The sequence below is a fragment of the Argiope bruennichi genome, chromosome 2, assembly GCF_947563725.1.
Source record: "Argiope bruennichi chromosome 2, qqArgBrue1.1, whole genome shotgun sequence".
Taxonomy (NCBI): Eukaryota; Metazoa; Arthropoda; class Arachnida; order Araneae; family Araneidae; genus Argiope; species Argiope bruennichi.
Window position 1 is genome coordinate 29,127,707 of NC_079152.1, and position 12,366 is coordinate 29,140,072.

The following is a 12,366-nucleotide window of genomic DNA, read 5'->3' on the forward strand; positions in this document are numbered from 1 at the left end:
TGCATCATCCTGATATATTAAATATTAGGATTCTGAATTTTCAATATATATTTTTTTTAAATATAGTTTCATCAGCTGACCTTCCAGACCTTTCTGAAAGTAATTTTTTTTCTTTAAATAAAGTTTGAATTTTCTGCATTATTAGTTATTTTAGGAGGCACTGTCATAATTTTTTAATTTATCTCTTTAGTTTCAGCATCAATGTTACCAGATCTCTCACAATGTAAGCTTTCTTATTATTTTTGAATTGAAATTTAATTTAAATTTGAACAATATTGACGTTATTGAAGATTTTTATATTTCTATTTATTTATTTATTTTTATTAACAAAAGTACCGCTTTAGCACAAGACGTTGTACAATATTTTCACGACGTTTTTCGGTATTTTGAATTTCGGCTAATGTCATGAAAATATCAAAACTATTTTTTTGGACCTTTTGTACAAATAGAGTGGTAGGAAGCTGTAGATTAATTTTTCGGAGAAATGCAATTATATATATTTATTTTTAAGAACAATCAACAACCCCTTATTATAGGCGAATAATTATGCATCAGATTACTTTTCCAAGTACAAAGGGTTAATATAGTCTCAAAATTTTAATTTCCCTAACAATCTTTTACTTTTTTGCCAATAACAAATCATAGTATTTTCGATTTCAAGTCTATACATCATGGTTTCCAAAAATTACTGATCTTTTTCTTTGCATCTCTCGAAAACGAGCTCTTAGACCTTCCTACAACTTAATTTTTAACTGGATTATTTTAAATAAAAAAATGTATTCTTTCATAGATGAATATTCATTTTTTATGTGTTTCAGTACCTTTTGGAGAACTTCTGTTTTTCGTCTATATTTTAAACTTAACGTCGACATGCAACTTTTTTTTCCAAATTTGAAATATATGCTATTAACAAATGTTTAAAGTATTAATAACTACTGTCTATATTCAGATGCGAAAACAATTTCCTGAGCTTTCTAGCAGGAATCACCTTTAATTTCATCAAAATGAGAGTGAGATGAAAAGTAGAGAAAATTTTATATTTTATTAAGCAATACAATGAACACCAAAAATGCTATGAACAATAAATAGACAAATTTCTCATCAAAGTAACAATTCAAATGAAAGCATTTTCGGGGTTTAAAATGATAAATGGGGAAGAAGAATTAAAGATAACCGTTTAGCGGGATGAAGGTCAAGGCCAAGCAAAAAGATCTGGAAACTCGCCCATTTTATTCACTACATATCAATCCTCTGCGGGGTAAAATCATTCATAATTGTTAGCTTCACATTTCTGAAACGATCATTGGAAGATGATACTTTATTAATACGTCGAAATACCTCGTTCTCTTATTATATGAAACTTTCTGGGGCCAATAATCGATATGAGTGTTTGCAATTTATCTTGTTCATCAAATTCTTCTAAACTAGATTTTGAATTCTATTAATGAAGTGTATATTTTCTTTTTCAGTATCACTAGGAGATCTTCCAAGTCTCTCTAAATGTAAGCCTGACAATTTTTTTGGAATCATTTTGAAAATTTTAAAAGTTGAAAAAGAAAATATATTTTAGATATTTTATCAATCATTTACTATAACTTTTTTTTATATATTTTCAGTATCATCGATAGATTTATCAGACTTATCAGGCCATAAGTGTGGTTTTATTACCTTCAATATAAATTCAGAAGGAATTGTAAAATATTCAATCCAAATATTCATTTCCATTTAAATTATTTTCAAATTTTAGTTTCGGCACTTTCTGATCTTTCCAGTCTAAAATTTTCTCCATTTCAATAAAATATTATTTGGAATTGTAAGTGATATAAAAAGAATTTTGTATGAGAAAATATTTTTAACCTTGAATTAAGAGACGAAAAGGTAATTTATAAATAAATTCTTTTAAATACAAGATGTATATTTCATGTAGGATTATATATTCGTTGTGTGTTTCAATACCTATTAGAGAGATTCCGTTTTTGCCTGTATTTAAAAATGATATGAAGAAAGCTGCCATACATTTCTTTTCGAAGCATGGAATTCAGGTTATTGCTAAAAGGTTTTTTTTTCTGATCAAAAGTTATCAATTCAGAGAAAATAAATTTAGATATCAACAAATATTTTGCTTGAATTATTAAGCGAAACTTTCTTGCACCTAATAATCTATGTGAGTTTTTGTAGTTTTTAAAAATTTAATTCTTTAAAACTAGACTTTAACTTTTTACTAATGATGTACATTCTCTTTTTTGCAGTATCATTAGGAGATTTTCCAAGTCTTTCTGAAAGTAAGCATGTTATTTTTTATGAATTTTTTATTATTTTGGAAATAATAAAAATTGAAAAAATTAGTATCATTGCTTTTCGAAACTGATAAAAGTTGAGAAACTAGAATAATTGCATTTAGGATGTAAAAGTTGAAGAAATAGAATAATCGCCCTATAAAAATTGTGAAAAACGAAAAATCAATATAAATGCATTAACAATTATTTATCTACATTTTCAATATCATCTACTGATATACCTGGCTTATCAGGACGTAAATATTGTTTTATTCATTTAAAGATAAAATTAAAAAAAGATGGTAAAATATTACATTTTTTAAAACGTTCAATTATAACAATTTTATATCTTTCCAGCCATAAATATTATTTATTTAAAAAAATACTACTTAGAAGTGGGTATGATATAAAAATAATCACAGAGAAATTTTAACTCTGAAATATTAAGCACAGGGTTAGCAAGAAATAAGTTACCCACTTCAGAGGGTTCTAAAATACGTTTTATTGATCCAAATGAGATAAAATTTGACCTGCAGATTATTGCAATGATGCGCTTTGCATTTATTAAATAAAACAAATTAGTACAAAAATTGACCGTTAGGTGGCGTTGTAATACACATAAAACCATTTAACATGGTTTATAATTATTGAATAAAGTAAAATTGAAATTGCTCAATATGTCCTCCTTCATTTTCAACAATATGCTCCAATCCGAGAATCATATTTTCTATAAATGACCGGGGTGAGTCTGCCGGAATTTTAAGAATATGGCGCCAAATTTTGTCTTTCAGATCTGCTAGAGATGATGGTCTTTGACTGTATATATTGTCCTTCAAATAACCTCACAATCAAAAGGCGCAATAGATGAAGTTCGGCGAGGGAGGATGCCATGCTATTGGGAAATGACAGCTGATAACTCGTGCTTCTGTGAAATGCTGTATTAACAATCGCTTTACACGACCATCAATATGAGGTGGTGCACCATATTGCATGAAAACGATGTCTTAAAGGCATCCACCCTGCAGAAGAGTTGGCATTACAAAATCTCTCAGCATATCATGGTACCGTTGTCCTGTGACGGAACATGTTTGGATTCCATTTGAAGTTATCTCTTCAAAGAAATATGGTCTAATGATAGAAATAGCTGTAATATCTTCAAACACAATTGGTTGAATCGGTGACACAAGGCTTAGAGACCATAATAAAAGCCAAAGGACATGCAACTAGATATTGTCATTTTCTTTCTATGCGATATATTACAACATTTCATTGGTGTATTTTTAATTTTTTGAGGCAAAAAACTGCGTATGTTCCTTTAAAATGCTTCAAAAAGTTTTCAGTTTAGAAATTTTTCATTGATTTTTTTTACTTTAAATTAAACCATATTTTATGTGTAAAAACAAAAACATGTTTGCACTTATCGGTTACGCGTTATTTATATTGGAAGTCAGATTTATCAAGTAGAAGTAAGGGGTACTCACAATTGTTTGAACAACTGTGTGTATAAACTAGGAATCTAATGTGAAATTTTTTTCAAAACCACTACAACACTAATTGTAGCGTGAATTATCAGAGAATGATTGATTGGAATAATGGTATTGTGAAAGAGTACACATTTATTTTTGAAACAATATTTAAGGAGGTAAGAAAAGAAATATTGAAAAAGCAGTAATTAATGAAGATTCTTGTGACAGTTTTTTTATGTGCATCCGATGATTATTCATTTTTGTTTCTTTATTTCCCATTGCAGTTGGAAGTCTTAATCTTCCTGGTTTAGGAGGAGGACGTAAGTGTTTATAAGCATCATTTAAAAGTATTTATTGTTTTCCTTCTAAATCTTTATATTATTATATGCATACAATAATTGTATCATTTCATTTGAAGAGCATAATTATATTACTCCCCTCCCCCTATTACCTTTACATAAATATCACTATGATAATATCTTTCAAACGAGAATTAAAGAGTAAAACCTAACGTCATATTTGTTTTCAATGAATAAAATTTATATAAAATAAATTAAAAACTATCTCCAATACCAAAATATTTTGTTTGCGTGCGTTATTATTATTTTTTTTATTTGGTTATGATTGCGTTATTTAAATTGTTACAAACTTTATGCAATTTTTCAGTTGGAGGTCTTCCTGGCTTAGGAGGAGGACGTAAGTATTTAAAAATATTATTAAATATTTATAATAGGAATGATCACAAACGTTGCATAACGTTTTAATCGGAGAACTTCCTGTCCTTTGAGGACTTGATTATTTTTACATTAAGCAGAAATATTTAAATTTGTTACATTTTGTTACATGTTGTTTAAATCTGTTGTGGTCACAAAGTCCTCCATGTCGAGAGTAATACCACTGGGGGTACTGGATCAGGGGTGATCGTTCTCTCGGCTTAATTAAAAAAAAACTAGAAAAATTTGTGCAAAAGAATATGCAAGTGAAATAATTGTGCAAAAGAAAAGAAAATTTTCTAATTAATAAACAGAATGAAATAAAAATCTTGCTAAAACTTCCGAAATTATTGAATAAAAAATCTAATTGCTTTTAAAGCCAGCAGCAAAATCCGAATTGTAAATTATTAAGTAATCATTAAAAAATCAATCATTGCAAAATATTTCTGGCAATCGTGAGAAATAGAAATAGGTAACGATTTTAACGAAGCTGAACTCTTTACTCCTTGCCGAGATATTCATCAGATAATCTCTAAAACCAAAAGAAGATTAATAGCAGATGGTAAATACTCATTGCATATTTTCGGAAGATGGTCAGGATGCAATAAAATCGGTGTCGAACATTGTTAAGATTAACTACTACAGATTAAATGTGTACTTATTGCTTCGTTTTATGTGTGAGTAATATATTTGTATTAAAAGTACTTGCATTTTTTTATTAACTTGTATTTATTAAAAATGTTGGGACAATATATAAAATTTATTTTAGCATGAAGAATTGCATATAAATCAAAATTTTAATTGAATACTATGTTTCAATTTTTTAGTTCTGTTAGGTGATCTTCCAGATTTATCGAAAAGTAAGTAAATGAATCGACTCTATAACTTAAAACTTTTAAATGAGATTTTTTTAAAGAATATTAAGTGATTTATTTTTTGACTTTCAGTTACATCAGCTCAGCTATCAAACTTAACAGGAAGTAAGTTCTTGAATCACTGATTGAAAGCCAAATCTTTTTTGAAACATCTGATTCTTGTTTTCATTTTTACTTTAATAAAATTTGCAAAATAATTTTGATCATTAACTAGTTTTTGATTTTCAATTTTCAGTTCCAGTGGATGATCTCCCAGATCTCTCAGAACGTAAGAAATTGTCTTTGTGTATTTTATAAAATTAGTTAAAAAAATTAGTGCATAATTTTTTACCTAATTTCAATTTCTAAATTTATATTTAATTGCGTGAATTTTCAAATTTGATAGAATGAAAGAATTTTAAACTGCTGATTGAAATTTGCTGAATTAAAATAATAATAATTTTTTTGTGTGAGTATGTTATGCATTTTTAAAACTGAATTTCTTATTTTTTTACTTCCAGTATCGCTAGATGATCTTCCAGATCTTTCGAGCAGTAAGTAGCTATAATATTTGAGATTGCTACAGAAACAGAATATAAAGCGGCAAATGAATGAATTTCTTTTTCCTTTCAGTTTCATCAACTGAACTTTCGAATTTAACAGGAAGTAAGTGTTTAATAATACAGTCAAAATAGAAAAATCTGAAAACTTTGGAAAAAGTTAAGTTTAATATTATTATTTTCAGTTCCAGCAAGTGAGCTTCCAGATCTTTCAGAGCGTAAGTAAAATTTGCTTCGATTGAAAATAAATAATTCCATAATTAAAAAAAAATCTTCTCTTTGCTTCTTCAGGCGATAACTTCTTAGGATTCTTTCTGCCCTTTATTGGCCAAACAGGAGAACGGGGTACATGGCGGAATATTTGCGCCAAGTTGCAACTTTTTGTTGGCGATAAATCGCCAAATGTGACCACTTCTGTATCGTTTTCTAATAACCCTAGAAGCGAAAAATTGATGCCTTGAAAGCGATAAATCGCCACTTTTCTGCCCGTGCAATTTGTGGCTTAACAATATCACGTTCTCACTTGACAAAATGTTAGTCCATTTATTTATTTCAATTATTGTTACAGAATCTTTCAGTGCTATCTGAAAAAAATTATTTTATCAGATTAATAAGGAAAAAATAAATTTTATCGGATTTTGAAACTATTTTATTAGAATTATTAGGAAGAAACAGTTTAACCTTAATTTAAGAATTTTTATTGAATGAATATTACCCCTGAAATATTACTCAGTTAAAATTTAAAAATTGTATTACCAACTATATTCAGTTGTAGGAAAATAATGCGTATGTAACCTAGTAATCATCTAACTTACCTCAAACAGATTTATTTTTTAGAGTTTTCTGAAAGAAAGTATATTTCGACATGCAGATAGGTTGCCCTTGAAATTAAATCAAGTGTCCAACAAAATAATCTATTTAAAGAACATATGCGCATTGCAGCCAACGGGCAACACTTTGAACACGAATAATTGTAATTATTGACATTAAATGATTATGATCTCCTACGTCAATAGAAATCGGCATTTTGAGCCTCAGGTATTACAGAAAAAGATTTTATTGTTGAATTGAATGAAAACCTATTTTTGCTGTTAGTCGTTGTTCGGCAAATACATGTATGGATCGATGTAATCATAAACAGTAATCTCAAATCATTTATTTTTTTAGAGTTGTCTGAAAGATTAATTATAAAGTTCGCCATGCAAATGGGTTGAACTTGAATGCACAAAAGTAATATATAAAACGTCCTTGATAAAAGGCTTAGCCCTCGAGGGATACATCCTTGAGGATGACGTGAGAAATTTTGACGAATTTTGAAAATGTTTTAATATATATGTTACCGTTAAAGTATGAAATCCGTTATTTTATAGAATACCTAGTTATTCCATGAAATAACTGATCGTGTCCGTTAAAGTGTAAAACTCTCTTGTATTTCATGGTGTAACTAGTTATTTCATAGAATAACGATCTGCAGCCCGTTAAAGTGTAAAATAATCTATATCATATATCTCGCACGACAAATACATTTACCTTCCACCCCTACTGCATTTATGTTTTTGTTTGTTTGTTTCAGAAATAAAAAATGTTTTTGTTTTAGAAATAATGTTCTTCAGTAATTCCAAGTGTCATTTTAGTAATCCTTGTTATTAACAAATGATTTTATGGTACGTTTCCATAAATACCATTTATACGCTGCATAAATTAGATAAATTGCTTCTTTTTCATTTTAATTGTCTATCATTAGTTTCATTTCATTTTAGATAAATTGTTTATTTTACACTTTAACTGTCTCTCATTAGTTAATTTATAGAATACCTAGTTATTTCATAGAATAACTAGTTAAAGTGTCAAATTAATAACATATTACACACTTTAACGAACACTATCAGTTATTTCATGGAATAACTAGGTATTCTATGAAATAACTGTATTATATACTTTAACGGTAACAGATACATACTTCATTCTTTACTATTTGATGAGAAAAGAAAATATTTACTTCACATCCTGTTATACTTAGACCTATTTTTAAACAAGAAGACATTCTAAACAAAGAATTCTCAATTGGAAATAGAGAGATAAGAAAAATAACAGCGTAACTGAAAATTTGATTATTACTCTTTCTCTAAAAAAATTGTGATTTTTACTTTTATACATGATATTTATTATAGAATTAACTTGCATTTTTCCCGTTTTCAGATGGAAGTCATCATATATATTAGAATATTTTTCATTCAAATTTTAATTTATGCTTTTCATTTTAATTCTAATCGTTCTACGATTTCAAAGCAACAACAACAACAACAACAAAAAATAAACATCTAATATCTCAAAAAACAATCATTATTTATCTAATTCTTTATAGTTTCAGTGGGAAGCCTGCCTGATCTCCTAAAAGGTAAGTACGCTTTCTTTTAATTTTAAATTGTTATATTTTAAATGTAATAATTTATTTAAACTAAACAATGTGATAAAAATATAAACGTAATTAATTTTCGTTTATTTTCTTTATTAATTGCAGGTGGACGTAAGTTAATTTTCTATATTTCTAAGATTTCAAGATTAAAGCAAATTTTAAAGTTTATGAAATTTCTAATGCTTAAGATTTCTATATTATTAACTAAAAAAATATCTTTATTTTTCCTTCTTGTTATTTCAGTAGGAGGATTATCGGGTCTAGGAAGAGGACGTGAGAAATTTTGACATTTTTTGAAAATATTGAGTTTATTTTTTAAAAATTTATGAAAACATTATATTATTTATATGATGTCGAATCTTATATCTATTTTCAGTTGGAGGATTGCCCGGATTAGGAGGTGGACGTAAGTAATTTCACCTTATCAATCATTACTTGATTTATCTCTTTTATTACTTTCTATTATTTTTTATAACTTTTTTACTTATCACTGTTTTGTGTTATTAGAAGTTTACTTTAAAACTTTATAAACTTTGTATATTTATAGTTGGTGGACTTCCTAGCTTAGGAGGAGGACGTAAGTATTTTTATTCTCAATTTAAAGTATTAAAATGTACTTATTTAAGAAAATATGTATGTGACTTAAATACCTACTAACTTTCTTTGGAGTTGGTGGCCTTCCTAAATTAGGAGGAGGAAGTAAATATTTTTATTCTTAATTTAGAGTATTAGAAAAATTTTATTTGACAAAATATATGAATGTGACTTAAGCCCCTATAAACTTTTCCTTCAGTTGGTGGCCTTCCTAGCTTAGGAGGAGGACGTAAGTAATTTTATTCTCAATTTAAAGTATTAAAAATTTACTTATTTAAAAAAAATATGTATGTGACTTAAGTACTATAACTTTCTTTGCAGTTGGTGGCCTTCCTAGCTTAGGAGGAGGACGTAAGTATTTTTATTCTCAATTTAAAGTATGAAAAATTTACTTATTAAAAAAATATGTATGTGACTTAAGTACTATAACTTTCTTTGCAGTTGGTGGCCTTCCTAGCTTAGGAGGAAGACGTAAGTATTTTTATTCTCAATTTAAAGTATTAAAAATTTACTTATTAAAAAAATATGTATGTGACTTAAGTACTATAACTTTCTTTGCAGTTGGTGGCCTTCCTAGCTTAGGAGGAAGACGTAAGTATTTTTATTCTCAATTTAAAGTATTAAAAATTTACTTATTTAAAAAAAATATGTATGTGACTTAAGTACTATAACTTTCTTTGCAGTTGGTGGCCTTCCTAGCTTAGGAGGAGGACGTAAGTATTTTTATTCTCAATTTAAAGTATTAAAAATTTACTTATTTAAAAGAAATATGTATGTGACTTAAGTACTATAACTTTCTTTGCAGTTGGTGGACTTCCTAGCTTAGGAGGAGGACGTAAGTAATTTTATTCTAAATTTAAAGTATTAAAAATTTACTTATTTAAAAAAAATATGTATGTGACTTACTATAACTTTCTTTGCAGTTGGTGGCCTTCCTAGCTTAGGAGGAGGACGTAAGTATTTTTATTCTCAATTTAAAGTATTAAAAATTTACTTATTTAAAAGAAATATGTATGTGACTTAAGCACTATAACTTTTTTTGCAGTTGGTGGACTTCCTAGCTTAGGAGGAGGACGTAAGTATTTTTATTCTCAATTTAAGGTATTAAAAATTTACTTATTTAAAAGAAATATGTATGCGACTTAAGCACTATAACTTTCTTTGCAGTTGGTGGCCTTCCTAGCTTAGGAGGAGGACGTAAGTATTTTTATTCTCAATTTAAAGTATTAAAAATTTACTTATTTAAAAGAAATATGTATGTGACTTAAGCACTATAACTTTCTTTGCAGTTGGTGGCCTTCCTAGCTTAGGAGGAGGACGTAAGTATTTTTATTCTCAATTTAAAGTATTAAAAATTTACTTATTTAAAAGAAATATGTATGTGACTTAAGCACTATAACTTTCTTTGCAGTTGGTGGCCTTCCTAAATTAGGAGGAGGACGTAAATATTTTTATTCTTAATTTAGAGTATTAGAAAAATTTTATTTGGAAAAAAAATATGAATATGACTTAAGTCTCTACAAACTTTCTTTGCAGTTGGTGGCCTTCCTAAATTAGGAGGAGGACGTAAGTATATTTATTCTCAAATTAAAGTATTAAAATTTTACTTATTTTAGAAAATATGTATGTGACTTAAGTACTTACTTTCTTTGCAGTTGGTGGCCTTCCTAAATTAGGAGGAGGACGTAAATATGTTTATTCTTAATTTATAGTATTAGAAAAATTTTATTTGGAAAAATATGAATGTGATTTGAGACATTATAAACTTTTTTTCAGTTGGCGGCCTTCCTAGCTTAGGTGGAAGACGTAAGTATATTTATTCTTAATTTAGAGTATTAAAAAATGCTTAATTGGGGAAAACATGTATGTGACTTAAATGCACAACTGTTACTTTACAGTTGGTGGTCTTCCTAGTTTGAAAGGAGGGCGTAAGTACTTTTTCTCTTAATTTAAATTATTTAAAGCCTTCATTTTTTAAAATGTTGGATAGTTTGATATTAATTAAATGCTTACTAACTCTGTTTCTTCCCAGCTTGTGGGAGTCCCAGTCTTGGAGGGGGACGTATTTTTTCATTAATATAAAGAAACTTTTTTTTTTTTTTAATTTGAAAAGCATTGTATGATTTCGCTCCCTACAAATTTATGTTTCTTTTCAGTCGGAGGTCTTTCTGGTCTAGGAGGAGGACGTAAGTAATTTGGATTTAATATTTGAAAAAAACAACAACACTACATTGGCATTGTTTTTGACCCATGAATCGGTAGTTTGCAAGTGTGCTTCAAATCTCATCATTAAAAGAATCGTAAATTGTTTTTAATTTAAAAGTCTTTTTAAATCTTATTAGAAAACCTTTGTCAAAAAGGTGATAGTAAGTTTCAGAGTAAGTTAAAAATCATGAAAATGAATGTCGTATAAGGATAAAACTATGAAAGGAGATTAAAAAAAAATATCTAAACGTATTTTTCGTTTTCAAAATAACATCCACATGTTCTTAAATATTGAAGAAGATCAATATTTAGATAATCACTAATATATCCAATATTATTGAAGTATATTTATAAAATCTCAAACACTGACGGAAGTATTTAAGAAAGATATAGATAATTGATCAGTTCAGTGTGTTTATTTATTTAATCTATTATGTGATAAAATGTTATCTAACAGAAAAAGAGAAAAAAAACATTTAGAAAGCTTTTTGTAAAGATTGTGGTGAAAGCTTATAAGCCAGTTAACAGCTACGCTGCCCGATCAATTGCTTTTGTATCGTGGTCATGTTACTGGGCTGCGAACCACAAGGTCCTAGGTTATATCCTCGCTCATCACAAACTGCCACAATATATATAATACAACATTCAACAGATTTCTCTTATAATGAAATAAATATGGTGAAGCAGAAAGGATTATTATTCAAGATGATAAAAATTAAATAGCAACGACAAATTAATAGAGTAAACACAAAAAATGGGACAAAATATGAAAATAAGTGAAAATCCTGAAAAAAATATGATTGTTATATGAATTTGAAGACGTTGTTAACATCACTGAGAAAACAATAAATAATTTTGTATCGAAATAAGATGTATTTTTATCGCGATGGCCCCGGATATTGCTTGATTTCAGGTATACCTTTTTAAGGTTCTTACTGCTTTTAGAAAACCAGCAACTACTTAAGAATGTTATGTTGAGTCAATTTCATCTTAAGATAACTGAGCTATTGTTGCTCCAATAGTATTAAATGCATATAATTTTGAATGCACAGTATATCAAGCTGTGCTTTGGAAAATTAAACATATGCACATTCTATCAAAGTGCGAAATCAAGGGGTAAAATATTACCAAATTAAAAGTATTTTGATAATAAATTACTAAATATTGTCTTGTTATTTCTATATTTTCTTATATCCCCCGGTTAATCCGAGTTCAACAAAATTGATAATATCTTTTTTAATGATTTTTTATATCTTATTAAATATTTGGTATTGTTTACTTT

General features: G+C 27.8%; 1 protein-coding gene across 1 annotated transcript in view; it reads left to right on the forward strand.

Annotated features, from left to right (window-relative positions):
* The window catches only part of LOC129962150 (uncharacterized transmembrane protein DDB_G0289901-like), a 48,774-nt gene that overhangs the window by 27,851 nt on the left and 8,557 nt on the right, over window positions 1-12,366 (forward strand). Inside the window, exons 58-88 of the mRNA XM_056075888.1 lie at window positions 67-99; window positions 191-223; window positions 1,470-1,502; window positions 2,250-2,282; window positions 4,027-4,062; window positions 4,409-4,438; window positions 5,283-5,315; window positions 5,403-5,435; window positions 5,566-5,598; window positions 5,831-5,863; window positions 5,943-5,975; window positions 6,055-6,087; window positions 8,235-8,267; window positions 8,391-8,396; window positions 8,529-8,558; window positions 8,662-8,691; window positions 8,833-8,862; window positions 9,079-9,108; window positions 9,201-9,230; window positions 9,321-9,350; window positions 9,441-9,470; window positions 9,563-9,592; window positions 9,685-9,714; window positions 9,803-9,832; window positions 9,925-9,954; window positions 10,291-10,320; window positions 10,416-10,445; window positions 10,535-10,564; window positions 10,656-10,685; window positions 10,778-10,807; window positions 11,036-11,065. Of these exons, the coding sequence (XP_055931863.1) occupies window positions 67-99; window positions 191-223; window positions 1,470-1,502; window positions 2,250-2,282; window positions 4,027-4,062; window positions 4,409-4,438; window positions 5,283-5,315; window positions 5,403-5,435; window positions 5,566-5,598; window positions 5,831-5,863; window positions 5,943-5,975; window positions 6,055-6,087; window positions 8,235-8,267; window positions 8,391-8,396; window positions 8,529-8,558; window positions 8,662-8,691; window positions 8,833-8,862; window positions 9,079-9,108; window positions 9,201-9,230; window positions 9,321-9,350; window positions 9,441-9,470; window positions 9,563-9,592; window positions 9,685-9,714; window positions 9,803-9,832; window positions 9,925-9,954; window positions 10,291-10,320; window positions 10,416-10,445; window positions 10,535-10,564; window positions 10,656-10,685; window positions 10,778-10,807; window positions 11,036-11,065 (945 nt within the window). The remainder of the gene's footprint in view (window positions 1-66; window positions 100-190; window positions 224-1,469; window positions 1,503-2,249; window positions 2,283-4,026; window positions 4,063-4,408; window positions 4,439-5,282; window positions 5,316-5,402; window positions 5,436-5,565; window positions 5,599-5,830; window positions 5,864-5,942; window positions 5,976-6,054; window positions 6,088-8,234; window positions 8,268-8,390; window positions 8,397-8,528; window positions 8,559-8,661; window positions 8,692-8,832; window positions 8,863-9,078; window positions 9,109-9,200; window positions 9,231-9,320; window positions 9,351-9,440; window positions 9,471-9,562; window positions 9,593-9,684; window positions 9,715-9,802; window positions 9,833-9,924; window positions 9,955-10,290; window positions 10,321-10,415; window positions 10,446-10,534; window positions 10,565-10,655; window positions 10,686-10,777; window positions 10,808-11,035; window positions 11,066-12,366) is intronic.